At 44.6% G+C, this 27,224-nt stretch overlaps 1 protein-coding gene across 7 annotated transcripts in view; it reads right to left on the reverse strand.

The window, feature by feature from the left end:
* The window catches only part of DIXDC1 (DIX domain containing 1), a 79,723-nt gene that overhangs the window by 45,726 nt on the left and 6,773 nt on the right, over nucleotides 1-27,224 (reverse strand). For 3 of the 7 annotated variants that reach the window (XM_070426055.1, XM_070426061.1, XM_070426062.1), the window contains exons 1-2: nucleotides 24,072-24,257; nucleotides 3,247-3,376 (exon numbers count right to left, since the gene is read on the reverse strand). In XM_070426055.1, the coding sequence (XP_070282156.1) occupies nucleotides 3,247-3,376; nucleotides 24,072-24,131 (190 nt within the window). In that variant the 5' untranslated portion in view covers nucleotides 24,132-24,257. Of the gene's footprint in view, nucleotides 1-3,246; nucleotides 3,377-24,071; nucleotides 24,258-27,224 lie in introns of those variants that run through there. The other 4 variants (XM_070426060.1, XM_070426059.1, XM_070426056.1 and 1 more) reach the window with 3 other exon arrangements.

A 27,224-nucleotide genomic window follows, 5' to 3' on the forward strand; every position in this document is an offset into this window, starting at 1 on the left:
ACTATAAAGCAGACAGCACATGCGAAGGACTGGATATGATACATGGGGAAAAGAGAATAATCAAGGAAAACTTCTAAGTGTCCTGCTTCAAGAGCTGGGTGAAGGGCACTGTGATATGTTGCTTAGATGAAGAAACCTAGAGGATAAAGGGATTAGTGGGGAGAAGGAAATCAGTTCTGATTAGGACATGTGAAGTCAGAGTTGCATTTTGGACATTGAAATAGAGATGCTGAATAGGGAGTTGATATTCATGTCTAGAACTCAAGGAAAAGTTTAGGACTAAAGATATATATTGGAAAGAGACCACTTAGGGATAGAGAATATCCAAGGGCTAAGGAGAACTTCAACAACACTCAGAGGTTAGGAAGAAGGAGAAGAGCCAGCAAAGCAAACAGAGAGCCAGTGAGGAAGGAGGAAAACCAAGTCCACAGGGTCCTGGGAACCAAGGAAAGCAAACGTGTGGTTGCCTTCTTGTTTTGTTGATGGTTTCTTTTGTTGTGCAGAAGCTTTTTAGTGTGATGTAGTCCCAGTCATTCTGATGGATGATTGGATAAAGAAGATGTGGTACATATATACAATGGAATACTACTCATGCATAAAAAAATGAAATATTGCCATTTGCAACAGCATGGATGGATCTTGAGAGTATTATGCCAAGTGAAATAAGTCAGGAGGAAAGGGACAAGAGTTATGTGATATCAGTCATATGTAGAATATAAAACGAAAAGCAACAAACAAACAAAAGAAGCTTATAGATACAGACAACCAGAGGGGAAGGGGGGTTGGGGAGGATGGAGAAGGTAAAGGAGGTCAAATACGTGGTGATGCAAGGAGACGAGACTTCAGGTGGTAGACACACTATCTATGCCTGGAAAACTCCTGGACAGGAGAGAGGGCACAGCGTGCCCTCAAGGCTTTCTGTTGGGACAGGCGAGTACTGGGCCTGGGCCCACTGATGCCCCTCTTTCCTTTGCTCTTTAGAAAAGAAAAAAAAAAGGTATACACCTTGAACTTACATAATGTTATTATTAACCAATGTCACCCCCCAAAAATAATTTTTTTAAGTGTTTGAAGGAAGAAGGAGTGATCAACTGTGTGAAGTTCTCTAAAATGGAATAAAATGAGGCTGAGGCCTGGCACTGGATTTCACAGGGCAGAGGTTGTGACCCTGAGAAAGATTTAGTGGAGTCGTGGGATCCAAAGCCTGAGGAGGGCGGGCGGGTTAAGGAAGGAATGGGGAAAGGAACTGAGTTCAGTGAACTTCTCTAGAAGGCAAAGTCACAATGGAATGTCACAAAAATACTTGGGTTTTGGAAAAATGAACACATATTCAAATTGCTTGTATATGTACAGAATATCTCTGGAAAGAAATGCAAAAAAAAAACTGCTTACTCTGATTTGCCCCAGAAAAAACGGGTAGCTGGCAGAGGGACAGAGGTGGAAAAAAAGGCTTTTGACTTTATACCAGCCGTGGGCAAACTACGGCCCGCGGGCCAGATCCGGCCCGTTTGAAATGAATAAAACTAAAAAAAAAAAAAAGACCGTACCCTTTTATGTAATGATGTTTACTTTGAATTTACATTAGTTCACACAAACACTCCATCCATGCTTTTGTTCCGGCCCTCCGGTCCAGTTTAAGAACCCACTGTGGCTCTCAAGTCAAAAAGTTTGCCCACCCCTGCTTTATACCCTTTTGTACCTTCTGGGTTTTTTTATCTGATTACATTTTCAAGTATAATCTATTGAAATAAGTGAAAAATTAAATGTTTAGAATGAGCTCGGAATGAAGGCAGATCTAGGTTTGTACCACTGCTCCGACACGTACAGTTATGTGGTCTTGTAAAGCTGCCTAGCCTTTTTAAATCTCATAAAATAAGATAGTGGCACTCATCCTACCCATCTCATGCATCAATCAAAGTAGCATGCTTAGCACAATGCTTGATATACTAGTATTCTTATTGCTCAATGAATTTATTTTTATGAGTTCTCTTTTTTAAGCTTGTTTCCTGAAAATGGGGATACTATTAGCTGTTTCTCAAGGGTTGATGATTAAATGAAATTAAACAAGATAGAAAGTATTCAACAAATGGCAGCTGCTGCTACTATTACCATTATTACCATCATTATCTATGAATACTCTGATGAGTCCCTGGACTGTGCCAATGAGGGAGAGGCTGCCTGCAGCAAAGTGGGCTTCTGCACCACGGGAACCCTGCATCCTTCCAGGACTCTCAGTGAGGTCAGCTGACTAATATAACCATCATGTGCCAGGCACTTGGGTAGGAGTTGTGGAACCAAAAGTACAGAAAAAAAAAATTATGCTGTACCTGCTTTTAAAGAGCTCAGTGTACACAGGAGAGAGAGCTGAACAATTACCATTCAGTGAATGGAAATAAAATAATACCAGAGCTACACACAAATGCTATGAAAATAAGGTTATGGCACCATTTATAAGAGTGAGCATCAACAACTCCAGGGCTCCAGAAGGACCAGCCCTTTCATGGAGCACATGGCAGTCAGTATCTGCCTGGCTACCACCTCCTTTTCCAGCCTCGGTTCAGACATTGATTCTTCTGACAAGCTACTACTGAACCTCCAGAACTGGCTGGGTGAGCCCCCTGCCATGAGCCCCATCTGTACTCACCCCATCAGAATGTAAGTACATTAATGGAAATGACTTCATTTTCCAGTCTTTCCAACTAGATTGGGGGTGAGGGGAGCTCTTGAGAGCTTAGACTGTGTTTATTATCATATTCCCAAAGCATAACACAGTACCTGGCCCACAGTGTTTATTGACTAATAAATAAATGAATTAACCCTGGGAAAGTATTCTGTCTTCTCTACTTCCAATGCCATAGATTTTATTTACATTTTATACACACACACACACATACACACAAACACACACACACACACACACACACACACTTTGTTAATCCTCATCCAAGGATATTTTCCCATTGATTTTTGGAGAGAGTAGAAGGGCGGGGGAGAGACAGAGAGAGAAACATCGATGTGAGAGAGACACATCGATTGGTTGCCTCCTGTACGTGCCGAACAGGGTCAGGGATCAAGCCTGCAACCGAGGTATGTGCCCTTGAAGGGGGTCATGGACCCTTCAGTCCCTGGGCTGACGCTCAGTGCCATATGTTTTACAGAAGAAGCCATCTGTTCTGAAAGGCATGTGAAGGATAAAGAAGGCCAAGTTCTGGTTTATGTTAGCACCAGAGTCCAGGGCCAACTGACCGACAATCTCGATGAGATGAGCCAGGATCACCCCATCCCGAAGGTCCTGTCGCAGGTCCTGCACGGGCTTCACCGCCGGGCTCTTCCTCAGCTGTGCGTTCACCCAGGCCACGTACGCCTGCAGTTGCTGCTGAAAAATGAAAGGTGGAAATAAGGGGAAGGCTGCCTGTTATTCTTATCTCCGCCCTGCACGGGCAAGGCCGAATCTGAGGTTGAACTATGGTGGGCAGTGCATCACACCCAGAGGGAGCAGGAGCTTTTAAGGAAAGAAAGAAGAAAGATGGCCAGGCATATAGCACGTTTTACAATTCCCTAGTTTTATGTTAGTCTCCAAGGATCAGCTAACCTCTGACTAGGGTGGCAGTTCACACACAGATAAGGAGACAAGTGTGTCAAGGACTACGACTCTGGCTTTCCTTGAGTTTTGCCTGGATGAGGTCCAGGCCCACAACCACAGCCAGTTTTTGGTGTAATGACTGCCACCAGCAGGCCACCCTGCTTCCCAGGAACAATCACTCATGTCCCGTACACACAATGGGCTGTGACAGTCATAAGAATTGATCTTGGGGATCAGGAACGAGCAGTAAACCAAGCTCAGAACTGCCTTTTGCCCAGCTGCTTTTTCACAATGAGACTTAACTGAAATCATCTCATACTGAACCTAAGATTATTCTCCTGAGCCTATAATCCTGGGATTGCTACAAAGTTAGTTTTAATCCATGCTTTATATTGTCAAAGAGGATCTAGTCACCTAAAACCTGCACAAACTTACCAAGGAAAGGCTATGGTAAGCAGAGTTCCTGAAAACTAAGGAAAGGCTGGGGGAAGAGGGACACTTTCATTTATTTTCCGACAAAGCTAGGGCCCAGTATCCTCAGACGCCTGCCTGTTAGGCCCAGGTAGGGACATACAACTCATCCAAACCCGTGGATGACCTTACATGTTCCACTTGTCCCTTACACAGAGCTTGTATGCAGGTGTTTATTCTGATTATTTGGTCTGAAGATGGGAACATGAGCAATGTCATAGTACAGGCAGCACTCTGTCTGGTTTCTGTAGAAGTCCAAGACCCCAAAAATTAAGTTCAAGGGCTAAAGTATTAAATTATAATTTGGTTAGAGTTCTGTTGACTTCTAAGCCCCAAGTACTTCCTTAATAAAGTGATGTTGGCAATTACTCATTGGCGGCTTCCTGAGCTTAAATTAAATCTTCCTTATTTTCTCTAAATTGATTTGTGGGAATAAATAAAGTCCTTCGGAAGACAGTACTAAGGCAACAATCAATCAGCTACTGACAAACTACAGGAATCACTGTGATCAGCAAGAGGTGGGGGGAGGAATATTGAGTATCTACCATGAACTAAATATCATTTGTGTTGTATCATGTTTTAACGAGCTAATGAATATACCTGGAACAGGGCTGCCGCACAATTGATGCTTACTAAATGGTCATTACTATTTTCATTATTACCATCATCTAATTCAATTATCAAAAAAGCACAGAAGGGTCAGTATCATCCCAATGGATGGATGAGGTTCAGAGAGAGTATGTAACTTCTCCAATGTCCCCACAGCTAGGACATGGTAGACCCGGTATTGAAACCCACTGGGGATCGAGCCTGCAACCCGGGCATATGCTCCTTACTGAAATCGAACCTGGGACCCTTGAGTCCACAGGTCAATGCTCTATCCACTGAGCCAAACCGGATGGAGCCCTAAGTATTTTTAAAATACATTTTTATTGATTTCAGAGAGGAAAGGAGAGGGAGAGAGATAGAAATATCAATGATGAGAGAGAATCATTGGTCAGCTGCCTCCTGCATACCCTCTACTGGGGATCAAGCCTGCAACACAGGCATGTGCCCTGACCTGGAATAGAACCGTGACCTCCTGGTTCATTGGTTGACGCTCAACACTGAGCACACCAGCTGGGCCCAAATCCGTAAGTGTTATTTTTTATTTTACTAAATGTTCATTTTGAAATAATTTTGCCACATAAAAGTGGCAAAAACGCCGAAACCGGTTTGGCTCAGTGAATAGAGCGTCGGCCTGCGGACTCAAGGGTCCCAGGTTCGATTCCGGTCAAGGGCATGTACCCGGGTTGCCGGCACATCCCCAGTGGGAGATGTGCAGGAGGCAGTTGATTGATGTTTCTCTCTCATCGATGTTTCTAACTCTCTATCTCTCTCCCTTCCTCTCTGTAAAAATTCAATAAAATATATATTTAAAAAAAAAAAAAAAGTGGCAAAAACATCATAAAGGGTTCCCTTACAAGCCTTCCCCAGATATTTACATCTTACACAACCCAGTACAATGATCAATACAGGAAATTAACACTGACACAAGACAAACAACTAATCTACAGTGAAATGATTCAAATTTCACTAATTATCCCACTTAATGTCCTTTTTCTGGTTCAGTGTCCAATCCAAGGTCTCACACTGCATTTAGTTGTCGTTTCTCTTTAGACTCTTCCAATCTTTGCCCTTCATGATCTTGGACAATGTTGGAGAATACTGGCCCAAATATTCAGTGTCCCTCAATTTGGGTTTGCCTGATGTTTCCTTTATTTCTGCTCTGATCTTTATTACCATTACTAGAGGCCCAGTGCATAAAATTTGTGCACAGATGGAGTGGGGGGATTCCTCAGCCTGGCCTACACCCTCTCCCAATCCAGGACCTTTTGGGGGATGTCCGACTGCCAGTTTAGGGATCCCTGCGGATCGGTCCTAAACTGGCAGTTGGACATCCCTCTCGAAATCTGGGACCGCTGGCTCCTAACTGCTTGCCTGCCTGCCTGATCGCCCCTAACCACTTGCCTGCCTGCCTGATCACCCCTAACCACCTCTGCCTGCCTGCCTGATTGCCCCTAACCACTTACTTGCCTGCCTGATCACCTCTAACTGCTCCCTGGGAGGTGGAGCCAGCCGGGGTGAGGGGCCATGGTGTTCTGGTCTCTGGTCGTTCTGGTCGTTTCACCATTTCAGTCTCTGGGCTTTTATTATATAGGATGTTTTCCAATTAGTTACTTTTTGTGTATATAAAAGCTACTTCGGTATGTTAATTTTATGACCTGTTATCTTATCTTTAATTGTTTGAGTTTTATCAGTGACTAGAGGCCCAGTGCACAAAATTAGTGCACTGTAGGGTCCCTAGCAGCTGCCTGTTGCCAACCAGGGCCTCTCTCCCTTCCCCTAGCAGGCCCCATCCCCTGGTTGAACTCCCGGATGACCTCCCGATCGAGGGTACAATTTGCATACTATGCTTTTATTATACAGGATTGTGGTTTCCAGGATTACTATCACATCAACTGTAAAAAAAAAAAAGTTTTTCTTCATTGTAGTGCTTCCCAATTTAGTAAGTTACTGGTATTAGAACTATATATATTTTTTCTCATGTTAAGAAAGTATTCATCAAGTCTTATTTTCTTGAGTGTTTTTATGAGGAATGGATGTTGAATTCTGAAAGTTTGTTAGCATTTATGGAATTAATCTTTTATGATTATTTTCCCTGAAACCTATTAGTCTGGTACTATATGATATTAATGGATTTCCTAATAATGAACCTACTTTTAATTCTTGGAATTAAACTCACCAGATCCTAGTGAATTATATTTTTACTATGGTGTTAGATTCTATTGTTAATAAAATTATTATTAGTGCTATAGTAGTACTATATATGACATTTCTCATAGGTACTCATAAATATTAGTCTGCAGTTTTCTTTTTGCATTGTCTTTATCATATTTAGGTATCAATATTACCTTTGCTTCATATGAAGTAGGAAGTTTCTCTACATTTTCAATACTCTGAAAGCTTTGGGACTCTCTGATATGTGGAGATTTGATAGAATCCCCTATAAAATAATCTGGGCCCGGTACCTTATTTGAGGAATAGTTTCTTTTTTTTTTTTTTTTTTTTTAAATCTTTATTGTTCAGATTATTACATTTGTTCCTCTTTTTTCCCCCCATAACTCCCCTCCTTCCAGCTCCCACCCCACCCTCCACCCTCACTCCCCACCCGCTGAGTTCATCCATAGGTGCATGATTTTTGTCCAGTCACTTCCCGCATCTCCCACACCCCTTTTCCCCTAAGAATAGTCAGTCCATTCCCTTTCTATGTCCCTGATTCATTATAATCACCAGTTCATTCTGTACATCAGGTTATTTATTCACTTGATTCTTAGATTCATTTGTTGATAGATGCATATTTGTTGTTCCTAATTTGTATCTTTACCTTTTTCTTCTTCTTCCTCTTCTTAAAGGATACCTTTCAGCATTTCATATAATACTGGTTTGGCGGTGATGAACTCCTTTAGTTTTTCCTTATCTGTGAAGCTCTTTATCTGACCTTCAATTCTGAATGATAGCTTTGCTGGATAAAGTAATTTTGGTTGTAGGTTCTTGGTATTCAGCACTTTGAAAATTTCTTGCCATTCCCTTCTGGCCTGCAAAGTTTCTGTTGAGAAATCAGCTGACAGTCGTATGGGTATTCCCTTGTAGGTAATTGAGCCTCTTTCTCTTGCTGCTTTTAAGATTTTCTCTTTGTCTTTTGCTCTTGGCATTTTAATGATGATGTGTCTTGGTGTGGTCCTCTTTGGATTCCTTTTGTTTGGGGTTCTCTGCGCTTCTTGGACCTGTAAGTCCATTTCTTTCTCCAGGTGGGGGAAGTTTTCTGCCATTATTTCTTCAAATAGGTTTTCAATATCTTGCTGTCTCTCATCTTCTGGCACTCCAATAATTCTGATATTAGACCGCTTAAAGCTGTCCCAGAGGCTCCTTACACTATCTTCACACTTTCGGATTCTTTTTTCATTTTGCTTTTCCAATTGGGTGTTTTTTGTCGAATCTTTGGTTTGATTCTTGTGTTCCTCTGGTCTGCTATTGGGTATAATATTCTTTATTTCAGTCCGTGTATGCTTACTTTCTAATTTCTTTATCGTAGCATCGAGGGTCTCATTAGTTTTCGTGAGGCTCTGCACAAATTTATGGCAAGCCCTCAAAATTGCGATTCTTAGCTCCATATCTTCCATTTCTGTCATGTTTTTTTGTCTCCGCATCTTATGTGCTTTCTTGGTGCCCCCCCTTGTGGTCTCTGTGCGCAGTCTTGTTCTAGCCAAGCCTTAATTGTTGTAGTTAACACTAGAGGGATTTGACTACCAGGCCGACTGGCTGTAGGAATCAGCTGTGGAAAACGTCTGTCTTCTGGGGAGGCGTTATTCCAGCCCTTGCCTGAGGCGGTCGGCAAATGGTTGTGCGCAGGGCCTGGGCGGGGCGGGCTCAACAGGGCGGGGGGAGGGAGCAGCTATGGCTGCTCTCAGTCCGTCCCCAGGGGCTCTGCCTCTCTGTCCCCGCAACCGCTGCAAACCTCGGAGGGGCCGTAGCCAGACAGTCCCGCTTCTCCCGTTTGAGTCAGGGTCCCTAGAGACTCGCCCGGATCTGTAGCCCAGAGTCTGAGACTCACTCCTGATTGAAAACGACAATAGTGCCCTCAGCCGCCAGCCCGCTTTGCGTGCGCACCCTCACCACCGCACCGCCGTACCTTTAAATTTTCCACACTGCGCCTCCGCTGAGCGTCGGAATGCTGTTGTTTTTGCTTCTAGTTGAAGAGACTCTCCTCAGCCAGCCTTCCCGTGGTTCTGGTTGATGTCCGCTCCGACTTTTAGTTGTATTTTTGAAGTGGTTGTCCACGGCGGCAGTCTCCGGTGTTTACCTATGCCGCCATCTTCCCGGTCTGAGGAATAGTTTCTTAATAACTTCATTTCTTCTACAAAAATTGGTCTGTTTAAATTTTGTCTCTAGCAACTTTAATAAGAATTTCCCAAGAAATGATTCATTTCATCAATGTTTTAAAATGCATTTGCATAGACCTGGAAATACTCTGATAATTTTTTTTGTTTCATTGGTTACTTCTCCATTATCATTTCTCATTTTGTCTTTTGTGCTTTCTCCCTTTATCTTCTTCATTGTGTTAGCCAATAGTTTGTCTATCTTGATATTTTCAACAGATATTTTAAAAATGCTTTCAAGAATTATTGCTATTCTGGCCTAAGTCCCTCTAAAACCATAATACCTAGAAACAACCACAATTCTCTAGTGTAAAACCAGACACTCGGCTTCCTTATCTAAAAAATTCCACATTCTTCTTCTCCTTTTTCTTCCTTTTCTTATTTTTTGTTACCTCACCTCACATTGTTGACTCACACAATGCTGTCAACCTAAACCTCCCAGTAATTTTTAATACATTCTGCTGTTAAATCAAACTCTTCCATCTTTGTTCTTTTAAAATTGATCTTCTTGATGCACATTTACCTCTTATAAATTTCAACCTGTTAGATTCTTTCTCCGAAGTTCCCTGCAGACCCTGTCCTTTCATGCATTCATTTATTCAAATCAACCAACACAGCCAGGAATTGTGCCAAACCCAGCGCTTACAGTCACATAAATAACTATGGCACAAAGTGATTGCTGCAGCAACGGAGAAATGTTAAAAATGCTATTAATGCACAGAAGGGTCAAAAGGGAAGGAAACATTTGGCTGGCTTTTTAAGGTTGTTTACCAGGCCACAAAGAGGAGAAGGGCATCCTAGGTGATTTAAACAAAAAAGAAAGAAAAAGAGCTGTGAAGGCATATGGTATCTTGGAGGAATAGCCAATTGATAAATAACTGTGTGGGAAGAGCCATCAGTGGCAGGCAATGAGGGTGGAGAAATAGGTCAGCACAAACCTACCAGCACTTAGACTTAGGTCTTAAGATCTTCAGCAGAAAAGCCTGGAGCTTTGAAACAGGAGAGTGAAACTGTGAGACCCGCATCTTAGAAAAATCACTCTGGACACAGAGGAGAACATGGGGTAGAAAGAGGAGCATCCAGATCTGCAGAAACCAATGAGGAGACGAGGCAACAATTCCAGTGAGAGAAGATGGGAGCCTGAATTGAAGCAGCATAGTTAGAAAAGCACAAATTCCAGAAACAAATCAGAGGGGAATGATAAGATGTGGGCAGTGACAAAAAGAGAGGCTCCAAAAAGTCATGCCTGAATGATTGGCTGATGACGATACATTAACTGAGAAAGGGAATACGTGAAGAACAAGTATTGGGAAAAAGAAATAGTTTGGTTTTGAATAAGAGTCTGAGCTCGTTGTAAAACATAAAAAAGCCAGTTGGCAAAATACATGTCTAGAGCATAAGAGATGGGAGCGAGGTGGGAGGTACATGTTTGAGAGTATGTATGTGTGGTAGGTATGGCCATAGGTGTGAGACATAATAACTACCATCTACTGAGCACTGACTACACACCAGAACTGTGCTAAGGACTTCACCACATCTTTTCATATATTCATTCATTCTCTCTCTCTCTCTCTCTCTCTCTCACACACACACACACACACACACACACACACACACATTAATCCTGTGAGAAACTACCTTTCTCATGTCACACACATGGAAACCAAGGTTCAGAACAACAAAAACCCCAGTCACAAGGCTGCTAACTGTCAGAACAAGAATCTGAACCCAATGCTGACTCCAAATCCTGGCCTTACAAGTGAACTACAAGAAGTTACTTGGCAGGAAAGGGAGTGAGGAGACGGATGGAAGGGAAAGAAGAGATTAAAAATGTACTAAGTGGCAATTTTTGTCAGCTATTGAAAGAGACACTTTATATTCCTGTCTCCTTTAATATTCATACCCAGCCATTAAAATGGATATTATTGGCCCCATTTCCCATATGGGAAACCTTGCTCAATATCATAGCGCTGATAACTCATGAAAATGGGATTTGAACCCACTGCACCAAACTCCAAAGAAGATATTATTTCTACAATACCAAAGAAAGCATACAATGAGAGGGGAGAAGGGAGTACCCAGGGCAGAGAATGTGATATATCAACATTAAAGGAACAAGTGAAGTGAATTGAGCAATAAAATAATGATCCTAGGATATATAACCAGAGGGCAGAGGAAATATGGGAATCCAGGGATGAGAGAATTTTAAGACAAGTGGTCATTAGGTCAAATCCTATAGAACAGTCCAGCTGAGGACTAAGAAGCCCATTTCATTTAATAATTAACAGGCTTTGATAACCTTTGAGAACAGATGCTGTAGTGTGGTGGGGTTAAAAGTCAGATGGCAGTGAACTGAGAAGACCTCAGAGAGCATAAAACCAGCAGTGAGGGGAGGAGAAAGGGTAGCTGGAGGAAGGGGAATAGAGAATGAGGGTGTTTTAGGATGACAGGACACTTACTGGCTGGGGTGTGGGGTTAGTGAAGGATGAACAGATACAAGGGGAGGGGTATGAACAATGCAGCAAGGCTCCGGGGAGAGGACGAGGCCACTTCCTGTTCTGATTGTGAGGAGACAGGAATACATACCTACAAATAGGTACAGACCTGGGGAATGTGGAGGTGGGGAAGAAGGAAGTTGAAGGAGTCTAAAATCTAAATAAATGCTCCTTTATTCATTACTAGAGGCCTGGTGCACAGAATTCGTGCAAGGGTAGGCCTTCCTTCCCCCAGCTGTTGGCTTCGCCGTCCCGGCCCTGTCCCCCTCCTGCACCCGCCTTGGCTTGGTGCTGCCCACGGACGCCACCACACACCCTGAACTCCCAGGTTCTGCGGAGCCCCCCTCCCCGATTGATCACCCGCTGGACAGTGGCCTGGGCCTCCCTCTGCAGGGCGATCGTGGGGCAATGGCGGGCCTGGCACTAGTGCATGTCATAGCGTGGCCGGTGGTCCTGCTGTTGGGCTGTTTGGTCGATTTGCATATCACGCTTTTATTATTATAGATAGAAAGGAATGGGGAGAATGGAGGAGGCTTCCAGAAAGGAACCCTGTGGGAGGCTGGAAAGAACAATGGCACCAAGGACTCAGTAGGACTGGAAATCATAATTGTGTCACTGAATCAATCAGCAAAGCTATGTGATTTCCTCTAGAAGGTCTCAGCAGGCCGGGGGGGTGAGTGGAGGAAACCAATATGGGCTAACCTAGGACTGGAATTGGTCAGAGGAAATACAGCGATCACCAGGAAGTGAGGATGGTGGTGAGAGTGCATTTGAAGTGACTGATTGTGCAATCTGCACCAGCTAGAAGAAATTAAGGAGAGCTGATAAACTGAGAGGACAGAGAAGAGCAGAGAACTTGATGCTCCTCAACATAAGGAATGGAGGAGTGCAGAGATTTGGGGTGTTAAGCAGAAAGTAGACTTTCAGAGTTCAAGATTTCAAGGGCAGCACTAGCCTGTTGCTCAGTGGTTAGAGCGTAGGCTTGCAGACTGAAGGGTCCCAGGTTTGATTCCAGTCAAGGGCATGTACCTCGGTTGCAGGCACGTGTGGGAGGCAACCAATCAATGTATCTCTTTAACAGTGATGTTTCTCTCTGTCTCCCTCCCTCCCTTCCACTCTGTCTAAAAATAAATGGTGGAAAAAATATCCTCAGGGGAGGATTAACAAAACAAAACAAAACAAAACAAACATTTCAAGGGCAGGGCAATTTTGTGCAATGAGTTCCAGGACACAGCTTCACTGTGTGGCATTTTTGTAGCAGCACAGAGAAGGACAATCATTGCTGTGGGGATGGTCAAGGTCACAGGGGTGGGCAAACTTTTTGACTCGAGGGCCACAATGGGTTCTTAAACTGGACCGGAGGGCCGGAACAAAAGCATGGATGGAGTGTTTGTGTGAACTAATATAAATTCAAAGTAAACATCATGACATAAAAGGGGACGGTCTTTTTTTTTTTAGTTTTATTCATTTCAAACGGGCAGTTTGCCCACGGCTGGAAGGAACTGGGAGGCTTGACTGTCTTCATCATGGATCCTGAAGTCATTCCAGGAAAGTGGTAGCTGAGGATATTTACTATTCTGCCCAGAGTCATATAACTTAAAAGACTGATGAGTGTGCCTTCAATGATGCCCAGCCAGCATGGCTCAGTAGTTGAATGTCGACCTAAGAACCAGGAGGTCACAGTTCGATTCCGGTCAGGGCACATGCCCGGGTTGTGGGCCAGATCCCCAGTGGGGCATGCAGAAGGCAGCCGATAATGATTCTCTCTCATCATTGTTTCTATCTCTCTCTCCTTCTCCCTTCCTCTCTGAAATGAAAAAAAAAAAAAAAAAAAATTAAAAAAGAAATCACTGACAAAACATTTTAATTGAATTGTCCTTTGTCATATCACTACCATGTCTGCATGCTGACAAGAGACCTATTAAATGGCATCTAACAGAGAGATCACAGATTCACACCTGAGTGGGCTTATTCTTATCCACAGGTTGAGGGTTACAATGACTTTGGGCCTTTGCTCCTTTTAAGTCTAATCTGGGGAGCCAACCACTAAGCTAAGTCTCAGTGCATCTCCTCTTTGACACGAAAGTATCTGTACCTGGTATCCAAGAGGCAGGCCAAGGCCCTGTTCTTGTTACACTGGAAAATGCCTACTGCTGGCTCTGAAAAAACTGATTTGAACAACAAAGCAGACACTCATGAGGACCAGCCACACCACCGACTTCCCCCACCAAGATGTTATCTTAAAAGAGGCCTACAATCAAAGCCTAGGTCCCCGTTTTAAATTGTACTAGACTACTTCTGTTAGCAGATGAAATACATATGCTTCTTGCAAGAGTCTGTTACTCTCTAGTGGTTGAACTAGTAGGTCTTTTTCTTCTTTGTCTTTTTTTTTTTTTGCCTCAGAATCTTTTCTCAAATTATAACTTGTGTGAAAGCCCATATGTAAAATAGGGAAAGCAGTGATTCTCTGGTTAGCACCAGGGTGAGGAATTCAGAGACTAGTCCCCCCTTTTTAAAAAAAAATTTTTTTAATTGATTTCAGAGAGGAAGGGAAAGAGAGAGAGAAACATCAATGATGAGAATCACTGGTTGGCTACCTCCTGTACGCTCCCTACTGGGGATCAAGCCCGAAACCTGGACATGTGCCCTTGACCAGAATCGAACCTGGGACCCTTCAGTCCACAGGCCAATGCTTTATCCACTGAGCCAAACCGGCTAGGGCTAGCCTAGTCCTCTTTACCCCCCACACCCTACAAGCCATGTGAAGTAACCTCTTTTTTAAAAAAAATATATTTTATTGAGTTTTTTACAGAGAGGAAGGGAGAGGAATGGAGAGTTAGAAACATAGATGAGAGAGAAACATCGATCAGCTGCCTCCTGCACACCTCCTTATGGGGATGTGCCCACAACCAAGGTACATGCCCTTGACCGGAATCAAACCTGGGACCCTTCAGTCTGCAAGCCGACACTCTATCCACTGAGTCAAACCGGTCAGGGCAGTGAAGTAACCTCTTAAGGGGTTCTTGCATCAGCTGAGGAAAAAGAAATCACTGAATTTTGCTTATTTTTAGCACTAAAATTTTATAAGTCAATTATTCAGTGATGACAAAATAGATTCAGCAAAACAAAAATATCCAAAATATTGAGAAGTATACCTTGAACATTCTGGAGAAGCTCCATAGAACCATAATCAGTTTCCAATCAGGCCCAGAAGGGGTGGGGGAGCTGCAGGTGTAACTAACAACTCTTGGGGTAGCAGTCCAGCTCACAATGATTCCCCCTTCTGTAGAAACATGACCATCTACAATCAGTGTTTCTCAACCTTCTGGCCCTTTAAATACAGTTCTCCATGTTGTGACCTAATCATAAAATTATTTTCGTTGCTACTTCATAACTGTAATGTTGCTACTGTTATGAATCGTAATGTAAATATCTGATATGCAGGATGGTCTTAGGCGACCCCTGTGAAAGGGTCGTTTGACCGCCAAAGGGGTCGCAACCCACAGGTTGAGAACCACTGCTCTACATACTCAGTGATGGGTCCTAGTACTGGTCTGGCATTATATTATCCCTTCCACTGGCCACAGTTGACTGATCCAGCTAAGTTGACTGGTCAAGCCTAGTAGATCTCTGGACTTTTTTGGTCTCAAATTTAGGAATAGAATCAGTCCCCTTCCCCACCACCCTTCTCTGTTTCTCCCAGTCTCTCTTTTACAAAGTTGTAAGATATAAACTTAGATGCTGCCATAGGCATGATGTTCACATCTGTAGTGAAAGTGAATAAAGCCACCCACAGAACCAGAGATAAGAGGCATAAAACAGAGGGAGAAATCCTGCGAGTGTTTGAGTTCTTGATTTTCATTGAGACTGCTCCATCCTTGCCCATTCCATGATTTAGCTTTTTAGCCTTTCCTTGGATTCCATGAGTCAGTAGATTCCATTTTCTATCTCTGCTAGTTCAAGCTGGGTTCTTGGCACTTGCAACCAAACTAATAAGAAAAGCAAGATACTTTCAGCTTTCAACAAGGTATAACTTTCTTTAGTCATCCCAAATCTGGATTCATCCAAACCAGCCGCCTCCACCATGCTGCCAAAGTTTGACCCCAATGAAACCAAAGTCATATACCTGAGGTGCACTGGCGAGGAAATTGGTGCCACATCTGCCCTTACCCCCAAAATTGGATCCCTGGGTCTGTCTCCTAAAAAGGTTGGTGATGATTCTGGTGGGTTTGGCTCAGTGATTGAGCATCGACCTCTGAACCAGGAGGTCATGGTTCGATTCCTGGTCAGGGCACATGCCTGGGTTGTGGGCTTCATCCCCACTAGGGGGTATGTAGGAGGCAGCCAATCAATGATGTTTCTCTCTCATCAATGTTTCTATCTATCTGTCTCCCTTCCCCTCTCTCTCTAAAATCAATTTTAAAAATATTTTTTAAAAAGGTTGGTGATGACATCGCCAAAGCAACCAGGGATTGGAAGGATCTGGGGATCACAGTGAAACTGACCATTCAGAACAGATTGGTCCACACTGAGGTAGTACCTACCTTCTGCCTTTGCCCTCATCATCAAAGCCCTCAAAGAACCATCAAAAGACAGAAAGAAGCAAAAAAAACACGCCCATTAAGCACAGTGTAAATATCACTCTTGATGAGGTTATCAACATTGCCCAACAGATGCAGCACCGATATTTAGCTGGGGAACTCTCTGGAAACATTAAAAGAAATCCTGAGGAATGCCCAGTCTGAGGGCTGCAATGTGGATGGCTACCACCCTCATGACATCATGGATGACATCAACAGTGGTGCAGTGGAATGCTGGGCTAGTTAAGAACTACAAAGGAAAATATTTCAGTTAAAGATCATTTGACAAAAAAAGCAAGACATCAGATATACTATGTCTGTGACCACAAAGAACTAATCTTGATCCAGAATTAACATCTGAAACTTGTTCCGTGGAAGCTAGAAGGATGCCTGAGCAATCTGGAAGTCTAGAAAGGCTGAGGGTTTATGACAACCCTCTGAGTCAGGTCTCAGGGAAAAGAAAAGTAGACAGAGCAACAATCAAATCTGTGTGAGCAGGATTTTGGCTTGACAAGACTGAACCACTCTAAAGCTCTGAGCAGCTGGTGTGGGGAGAGGCCTTAGCAACCCCATACTCTCCATCAGCTTCCTCCAAGACACTCCAAGTAACCCTGCAATATCAATCCAAACTCTTCCAATAAAGACAGTTCTGCCTACCATCTTAATCTGTGCAGGAAATCGTGACCTGGAAAGCTTTCCGGTCACCCAATGTACCTGGTTTTCTTTGGGACCTGCCCTTCCTTCTAAATAAGTTTGTAAACCCAGCCTCTGCTTTCTATCTCCTCTAAGCCGCAAGGTCAAAGAGAATTCCTACAGAGAACTTGTTTGGTTAGAGTTGCAAAAGCACTGATTGGGCTTTTCCAGAGAAGTCTGTGGGACCTCCCAACCCTAGTGTAGAAACATTCAGGAAGTAGGCTCTATGGCAGTGGTTCTCAACCTTCCTAATGCCGCGACCCTTTAATACAGTTCCTCATGTTGTGGTGACCCCCAGCCATAAAATTATTTTCGTTGCTACTTCATAACTGTAATTTTGCTACTGTTACGAATCATAATGTAAATATCTGATAGGCAGGATGTATTTTCATTGTTACAAATTGAACATAATTAAAGCATAGTGATGAATCACAAAAACAATATATAATTATATATGTGTTTTCCAATGGTCTTAGGCGACCCCTGTGAAAGGGTTGTTCAACCCCAAAGGGGTCTCGACCCACAGGTTGAGAACCGCTGCTCTATGGCTTCCTGCCGACAAGCAGGAAAGGCGAACAAGAAAAGGAGGAGGCTCCTGCAGCCTGCTGGAGAGTGCAGGAGACCTGAATGGCTCAGGAAGGAAATCAGTTTTACAGTGAAACCAGATACCGGACACCCTCCAGCAGCAGAAGCTGAGGAGATGGGGTGGGGTGTTGCTGATAAACTGAGAAGAAGGCAGGAGGTGTGAAAACCTTGAGTTATTACTGGCCTAAATTCTGCCAGGAAAAGAATGTAATATGGCATTTCTTTTCTATTAATTCCTTCAGGTCTTACTGAACCAGGAAAGGCTACTTATTCATTGAAGTTGGTGGCTAATTAGGTAAAAGTAAAGTTCACAAGTAAAAATTTTAGATTTTTTTCTTCCCTTCATGGGTAGGGCTCCTTGTATTAGTGTTCAGCCCAGTAGTCAAAGGATAATATACCAGAAAGTAAAAACCTAAAAACTTTCTGGAAGATTTCATCTCCTAGCCTTATTTTTAAATTTCCATTAGTTATGAGTTCCATAAACACTCTGTTCTTCACAAGTATATGTTATAAGTGTTCAATAAATGCATGTGAATGAATGAATGAATGAATGAAATGAGGTATCACTGTATAATCTATGAGTGTCCTTTACTAAAAACAGGGCATGGAGCCCACTCTTAGGGCCTTTGGGTTGGTTCCCTACCTCCCTAATATATATGATTGTTATCATAATTAGCTAGTTTATTAATATTAATAATAGAAAGAGAGCAAAGGGGAGGCCAGACATTATAAGCATGGTCATCTGCGCAGCCTCACCAGGAAGCTACAGCTTCACTCTCCCCAGTAAACAACCAATCCATTCCCTGCAGATCACTGGGGGAAGGGATCGAACAAAGGGGGAGATGGGCACATTCGCAGTTAGGTTGGGGTGACACAGGAAAGGTGCTTGCCTGTCAGTCTAGCCTGGGAAAAAGATCACTGGCTAGGAGGGTGGACCCTGATGGAAGCCCATGAAATCCCGGAAGGTGAAAGTCCCCAGACAAAGGGAGTTCCCTCTCCTGTGCTCTCTTGCTCTTGCACTCCTGTTTCTCACCTGCTCTGTGACCAGCACTCGCCTGTGTGCTAACCTACCATATGGCCTTAAGCAGCTGCATGGCCCGTGGCCCTGTGGACCCCACATGCAATGAACTGGGAAGACAGGCTAAGCTAGTCAGATGCTGGACTGAACTGTAATTTTGTTGTTGTTGTTAATCCTTACCTGAGGATATTTTTTCTATTGGTTGCCTCCTGCACAAGCAGATTGAGCCTGCAACCGTGGCACATGCCCTTGACCAGAACTGAACCTGCGACCCTTCAGACTGGCAGCCGACGCTCTAACCACCGAGCCAAACCAGTCAGGCTGGACTGTAATTTAATATAGGACAGAAAGTCTGGGCAGTGGCCTTGATCCTAGCCCTGCTGAAGACAAGATTGGACTTTTTCCATGGCAGGACATGGAGATGGGACCTTGGAGGGAAACCCCTTAATTTTATCCACTGAGCCAAACCAGCTAAGGATTTTTTTTTAATCCTCACCCAAACCCCTTAATTTTACATCATCAATAAAGCTTTCCACAAAATCCCATCCCCCCGTGGGGAAATTCTTTTCTCTGAGGCACCCCAAGAACTTCACTTCCACTACTAACATGACCACTGAAGGTTATGTCCGTGACCACTTAAATAGGGCCTGGTTTGAGTGCCGGAAGCCAGTTCCAGCATGTCATATTTCAAGAGTTTCATCAGAACGATGATGGAACTTGGGGACTCAACAAGGGCTGAGTCACATATGTGGTCACCTGTTGGGAATGGCTGATGACATTTCCCCAAACCTGAAAAGGAATGATTGCTTGGCTGCCAGACAGCTCAGGGCATCTTAATCTACATGTTATTGCCTTCTACTGGCCAAACACCTGAACAGCAGTTGGCTAATTTCCTCTATTCTGACAATGGACTCTGTATAGGAAACCCTGACCCTTTGAAGTGTATATCTCTGCCTCACCTCAGGACAAGTTGTGTTAACAAAAAGCATGGGGTCCTGAGATGAGGAGATCTTAGTTTCCTTTAATACATTGTTTGCGGGTAGTTTTTATCGCGCGCTAACAGATGGCTCTACTTCTTACAGTCAATGTAAAACATATAAATATGTTTCCCGCATACAATGTGTTTTAAACTAGGCTCCTCTGACCCCCAAATGCCTTTCAAAATTATATTTCATCTCTGGACTCCTATTTAATCTACACACAGCCTTCTCCAGATTCCAGAACCCTTCTTAATGCTGGAACAAGAGCCCCGGCATTTGAAGATAGCAAATAAGGAAATACGTTCAGGAAAGTTTCAGTCCTAACAGCCTCGACAACAGGGCGAGTCATGGGGAAGTGGCACCTGGCACACAGTGCCCTATCACCGCTCCACAGGCCTGGCCAGCCCATCACTCACCATGAGGAACATGACGCTGCCTGAGAGCTTGCTGCCAGGGAGCATCTGTTTAGCTGGCATTGACTCCTGTGGGAATAAAGCCAATGAGCTCGGGTGAGGAGTGGAGAAATCAGTCAGGATAGAAAAAAGAAGGTTGGCGAGTGTGGTGCTTTGTTACATTAAAGACTTAACTGGCCTTTAATTTCTACAGCAAAGCACAGAGGAGGTCATTGTGGAAATGTCTGACTGCCTCTGCTTGGCCCCAGGTTGCGGAAGGCGTGAGGCGCTTAGGAGCGATGTCTGCAGCAGCTGCTCCACATGCCAATCCTCTTCTTCCCTGGCCCTACGTCCCCCTACGGGAATGGCGCCAGACAAAGGCTCTTCCTGTGTTTCTCAGGGACTACCAAGCAGATGAATCTCTGTGAGATTCAAATTTTTACTTTTTTTTAAAAAATATATCTTATTGATTTTTTACAGAGAGGAAGGGAGAGAGACAGAGGGTTAGAAACATCAATGAGAGAGAAACATCGACCAGCTGCCTCCAGAACATCCGCAACCCAGGCACACGCCCCTGACCGGAATCGAACCTGGGACCCTTCAGTCCGCTGGCCGACGCTCTATCCACTGAGCCAAACCGGTTTCAGCAAATTTTTACTTTTCTACGTGGAGAAAAACTGGTAGGGAAAGTCTCCCAGGTCATGTGCTTAAAAGGTTGAGGCTCAGGCACCTGATTTCCTGTTGACCAACATTTTAACAAATCAGCTAAACAACTTTCAGTCCCTCCGGCCATTCATACTCCAGCCAGGCACAGGCTCACTCTGCCTGACAGGCAGGATTCCTACATCACCACAATTTCCCCAAGTTTCAGACTCTGACCATTTACTTTATTTTCATTGCCCTGGAAGCTCCACCAGGGCACAGACTATGTTTTTTTACTTCTGTTTCCAGAACCTGGCACGGTGCCTGGTGAACACAGTCATTCAGTGACTGTCTGTTAAATGAGTACTTGCATGCATGTTTTCCAGATTAGCAAGAAGAAAAGTCTGGTCTCGGTGAGCAGGTCAGTTGGTAAATATTTGGTACTTTTCATGATATTATTAAGTAGAAGGTACCTGTGTAATCTCCCACAAACACTACCTCTTCTATGGTACTTTCACATTAAGCATCCTGTATGGTTCTTATAGTACACCTATAAATCACTTCCTATAAATTCCTAGGAAGCAGGAACTAGTTGTTTTTCTATTATTTTATCCATTTCCTCATCCAATAAATGAATTAAATAATGGAATGAATGAATGCTTACTTGCCAGACTATATTACAGTCTTTGGTCTCCCCAAATCTTCCAACACATGCACCAAAGTAGTTTTTTAAAGAAAGTTTAGCCCCTAGAAAAACACTTGCAGAAAAAACACTTGGCACATTAACCAAAGCTAATGTTCATATGACATCAGTACCAAGTGGCAGAGAAAACAAATAAATAGCTTTGAGGCAGATCAGAACGGGGACAAATGATAGAAAGGGCAGGCCCAAAACATAGGCGCTGGGGATGACAGCCAGGTGAGCTATAGAATGTGGCTGTAGCCAAAAGCTGTGGATAATTCAAAATGCAGACTAACCATGTCGATAAAAGGGACTGCATTGACATGAATCAATTCTGTGAGTAATTTGTCAGGTGTGTTCAGACCAGGGCTATTCAGGGAACATAACAGAAGAAAATTCTGCCATGCACAGTTATGCATCATGGCATATGGTTGAGATTAGAGGCTAACAGTGGGTAGAGGAAAGCCTTGATTCAAAGGACAAGGTTTCTCTCTGTTAATTAACCAGTTAGGGCCATAGCTTCATTTCCTGTGGCAGTTTTCGCTGCCACAGAGAATGACGTCACAGCCCTAACCACACAGACCTTAAAAGCATCCGGGTGATGAAGAATAGCTTCAGATATGCTTGGAGCATTTCCGAGAGATGACTGGATAGGTGTGTTATTCTTAGCCTCAGTGAAGAGCTTCTCAGAGGGACTGAAGTGTATTCTGACACTGGCCTTTAAGTCCCGATCTATATCCTTATCACACGACTCTAACAAAAGAGATTGAATATACCTGGATCTATTAAGCAATCCTAGAGGCTGCAATAGGTCAATCAGGGCCCCATCATCTCTGAAATAACTAACATTGCATTATTCAGTAGCACTAAATGTGATACAGTACGTGAAAAGAATTATTCAACATAATTTATTATGTATGTAAAATAATCATTTAAACTTTCAGGGACATTTGAGATTTAACATATTATTAATATTATTTAGATTATGTCAATTTCTCAGAGAAACCAAAATACTGATTGGCTATCAGAGTTCAAATCCACTAATAGAAGGGAATAGATTATACATTAGCCTGTAGATGGGGTGGAAGGGAAGTTTACAGGATGGATAGAGAAATCAAATGTCAGAAAGAAAAAAGAGGCATTACTATATTATTCTAGAGGTGAATTAATAAAGTTGTGTGTCTATTCTTTTTATTTCTTGTTGTTGTTTTGTTTTTATTAAGACTCCATCACCACCACAAAAAGAAAACTCCCACTCTCCCTTTCCCTTATGATTTATAACTGGAGGTCAGGGGGCATTTATGGACACACTAAAGCTCTTCAGGGGAAATGTTAGGAAGTGAAAAAGAGCAGAAGGCAAAGACGGGCTGACTCCGTGCTGCTTCTCTCCTCCTGATAAGACAGACAGTGGGACCTGAGACTTGGGACTGAGTTTAAAAAAGGGGAGGCCAGAGGAGGACCTGAGGGGCTCCTGCACAATTGGTGGATAAGTCAGACGTGTGACACTTGAGACCACGGGCAGGCCCAAAGGCAAGGAAAAGAGGGATCGGGAATACTGGAAGCAATCACAGAGGTGGCCTCCTGGCTGGTGTGACTGTAGCTCTTTGTTAACAACCCCCTGACATGTGTTCACAGAGGACTGGTGCAAAGACGAGGAGCCCTGCCGCGCAGGGAGGGTGCAAACGCTGACCTTCAAGGAGAGCTGTGACCGCCTCAGCCACAGGAAAAGCCTGACTCAGTGGGTTAGGTTGGGACAGCATCTCGGCAACTTTCCTCTCTGTGTCAGGAACAAGGCTGGGCACAGGGGCCAGGACTGGAGAAGGTTCTGGAACAAGTCAGGCTGCAGAACTTCTTAATTAGAAACAGTAATTGAGGAAAGAGCCTGCTGTGCAGCTGTAGCAAGAAAACCTTACACACAAATTCACGAGAATGGCTACCTCCAGGAAAGACTGCAGGGATGGCCGAGGCACTGTCTTGCCTGTAATGTTCATATTTAAGAAGAGAATGTACTCATGTGTTCATTGTTTAAAGACTGACGTTAAAAAATCGTAAATTTAAGAAAGAGAAGGAAGAGAGGGAGAGGTGAAAAGAAAAGGAGAAAGGAAGCAACACACAACTAACAGTCTAGGTCTCCTTGCAGGGGTCTCCCTGGAACCTGGGATAAGGCGAAGGGGCGGGGCTCAGAAGCAATGAAAGACATATGGAACAAATCGCAAGGGGGGAGGATCCTACATCAGAATTCTCTAGGTCACAAGAAAAAGAAATGTAATAAGTAACAGAATTTTGAGAGTAAACACTGAGGAGAAAGAGGCCAGCCAGCCTCTCCCATACTGCCTGTCACACGGGGGCCTCGTTCCCCTCTCTCACACAGAAGGGAGCCAATACTGACTCCCCTGAATTGAGCCCAGAAACCCAGACCTTCTCTCCTCTTGCGTCTTCTCTGCCAACCATGCCCTTGGTTGTGGAGAAATGTACTACCCTGGTTTTTAAAAAAGATATCAATAGAAGAGGGTACTTCATGTGGACCACCTACCTGCTCACCCTGCCCTCTCAAACTTTCTACCAAAGCAATGCCACCCATCCTTCCCTCCGCTCTTCGTTAGCGCCTGGAATAGTGAGCACTTCTGCCACAGACTCAGGAATTTCCTGGGGGAGGATCCCTGGGGAGAGTGGAGACCACCTCTTCTGGAAGGAGATGGCCTCTGAATCCGTGTCCTGTCTTCTGGGCTCAGGCTAGCAGCCAGGGACGGCCCATGCCCAGCGTAGCTGGAGGCAGGCGGCCCCTTTGATGTCTCGCGGTTCACCCGTGGGGTCGGCACCCTCCCACCACCAAAGCCGCCTTAGGGCTCTGCATGCGAGTTGCTCTGGGTCCTCGTGAGGATGAGGGCGCCGGAGGACCGGTTCCGGAGATCAGGCGGGAGGCGCTGGGGGAGGGGAGCTGGGCAGTGGGAGGGGCAGACGGGGCAGTTACCTCGTTGAAGCCCTCCTGCAGGATGTCCAGAAAGTTCCCCCGGGTCAGGCACGCCAGCATGGTTCCTGCCGGGGCTCCCCGGGCGGGGCTGCAGGCCCGGCGGCGCCGCCTCCTCCCACTGCACACAAAGGCTCCGGGTTCAGCTCGTGGGGATGTCTCCGGAGTCCCGCACGCCACTTACTGGAAACCCAGACCTGAGCCAAACTAGCGGCTTCCACTGGGCATGCTCCTGCGGAGGCCCCTGCAGGAGGGGCGGCTGCTCCGCGGTTCCTATAGAAACAGCTGGTGCGCGAGGGCTGGACCGCGCTGGCTGGAGGGAGAGCGCCGCGGGCGCGCGGAGGCAGGCGTGAGCGCGCGCCACACACTCACGCACACGCACACACACACACACACGTACACGCGCACACAAACACGTACACGCGCGCACACGCGAGCACATACGCGCGCACGTGAACACGCACACACGCACACACACGGGCGTGCCGGCGTGTGCATGCACTTGCAGTCACATACGCACACACCAGGTCTGCAGACAGGCGTGTCTGAGAGCGCTCGCGCTGCACACACATCGGATCTGCTGATTAAAGCCGCGAGCAGCTCACCGCGTGGCGGGTGGGAAAGGGAGTGAATCAGAGGATTACAGCCTCTCCCCTCTGCCACACCAGCGGAAAACAGCAACCTTTTTCCACATGGGGCCTGGACAGTGAGGTTAGGCTAAAGAGGAAGCAAAAGGGAGAGAAAAAGAAAAAGAGAAGAACCTTTCAGAAGGGAGAGAGAGAGAGAGAGAAGAGAAAACTTTAGTTATTGATGGTATTAGAACACATTTAATTGAAAGAAAGCTAAGCAAATCACACAGGATCACCACAGAAACATCAAGGGTAAACCAAGGATGACCAGGCTTTGACCAAAAAACAAAACAAAAAACACCTTCCTTTCTTTTTAGAATAACTTCTAAAATGTAAAATCCATATTTTAATAAGTTTTAAATTAATTAAATGGGTTTTAATTGAAATAAAAACAGCAAAAATGTCCTGGTGCTTTTGAAAGAGTTAAGTAAAACCTGCTCCAGTGAAAGAGCTATCCCCTCTGTTTCTTCTTATTCAAGTCATAGGGCTTATTTATTGTTAAGAACACTAGCCGGTTGTACTCTCAGTGCACACTCGTGTTTCTGTAGGAAACAGGAAGCTGGAAGAGCACCCATAGTACGTCTATGTACACCGCCTGCTCCCAGACGCAGGGAACAGGTTTATAGAGTGTTAAGGCTCAGAGGGGCTGGGGCCTTGTCCAAGGACACAGCAGTTCAGTAACAGAGACGGTTTGAGAATCTAGGACTCTACACTCATAATTTTGCAGAAGGGCCAGATTCTCCCCCCAAGTCCCCATTAGAACCTTAGCAAGAAAGTCAGTCGTGGCTCTTAGGCAACGTAATGACTGCCTCCTCGGGTCAGTAGGAAAAAAATCTTTACCCAGAGCAGCCAGAACTAGCAACATCTTGCCTGCATGTTGAAAGCTGCTAAACAAAGATGCTTCTGAGAAGAGCGACACCTTCCTTCTGACCACAGCAAGCAGGAAGCAGAAAGCCAGCAGAGGTGTTAAGTGGCTGCTGCTGGTTGAATACTGTGGGTTCCACTCTGGCTAAGGCTGGGGCAAAACCATGACGACAAATCAAACTGAACCTGAGCAGCCCACAAGTTAGAAGACCATCCTTCACAACCTGTCTGGGGATTTAGTTGCCAAGAACTCCCCTCACCAGAACCACAGTCCTTACACCCTCAGGTGAGTCACTAACTCATGTTAATACAACCAGGCCTTCTTAAAAGAGAAGTATGCCACTTTCAAGAGCATAAAATTGCATAGGCACAGTAGAAAATATTGAGACATCAGAGGGAGGTTCTGCTGTTACCAAGAGGTCGCTGTTTCTCAAACAAGTCATTTATCAAAGGAAGACCCCTGACCTCAATGCTCCTGGGAAAAGACTCATTACATCACTGAATTTTAAAGCTTCAAAAAAAAGATCTCACGCAGCCAGTATTGCTCAGTGGTTGAGCACTGACCTATGAACAGTAGGTCACGGTTAGATTCCGGGTCAGGATCATACCAGGGTTGAGGGTTTGATCCTCAGTACAGGGGATACAGGTGGCAGCCAATCGGTGATTCTCTCTCGTCATTGATGTTTCTAACTCTCTCTCCCTCTCCCTTCCTCTCTGAAATCAATAAAAATATGTTTAAAAAATATCTCATTTGGCCCAACTCCCTCATTTCACAGATGTAGGAACCAAGGCTAGGAGAGGAGAGGTGCTTAGAGTCACACAGCTATGCCGGGAGCCGGTCCATCCTTGCTGCTTGACACAGTCGCTGCAGGAAAGAAACATCTGCACAGCATATGTTTCAAGGGACCTGGCATATATAGCATATTGTTCTTAATATGTTTGCTCTCTTTAGCACCATGTGTTTTAACCAAGGTCACCTCTCCGAGAAAGGTTGTTTCCCCAGGTGGGGATCTTTCCCTGAGGTTAGGGAGGGGATACAACCCCTTAATTAAGTGCCAGGCGGGTAGTTAAGCTACATAATCTTTACTCCCTGGAATGGAGATAAGAACCGCCCTAACCTTTGTAATAGAAATTGACAGGATTAAAATCGGCTGGTATAAATATGGATGTAACAAGACAATAAACATCAGAACCTCATCAGTTCCTAACCAGAGTTCCGACCAGAACTTTGGCTGGAGATCCTGGCTAGAGGTCCTGACTAGGCTGCTGATCAACTGAAGGCTGTCTTCCTGTCATTCCTTCTTCGCCGACTCCATCCACACCTTTGGGGACCCCTGGACCCGCTGGGATTGGACCCCAGCACAGCTAGTGTCTCTGAAGCCCAACCCTATGCTGGAGGAATTAAGAGAGCATTGTGGTGAACTGAGAAAAGATTTACTACAGGGCATATGGTCCAAGATTGCACTCTTCCCTGACAATCTATACTTATACCAACCACATAGTCTACATCAGTAGTGTCCAATAGAACTTCCCGTGAGGGTGGAAATGTTCTATATCTGTACTGACCAATACAGTGACCACTAGCCACATGTGGCTAATGAAAATGTGGATCTTGCCGAAACCGGTTTGGCTCAGTGGATAGAGCGTTGGCCTGTGGACTGAA

The sequence above is a fragment of the Myotis yumanensis genome, unplaced genomic scaffold, assembly GCF_028538775.1.
Source record: "Myotis yumanensis isolate MYYU_CA2020_CCGP unplaced genomic scaffold, mMyoYum1.0.hap1 SCAF_10, whole genome shotgun sequence".
Taxonomy (NCBI): Eukaryota; Metazoa; Chordata; class Mammalia; order Chiroptera; family Vespertilionidae; genus Myotis; species Myotis yumanensis.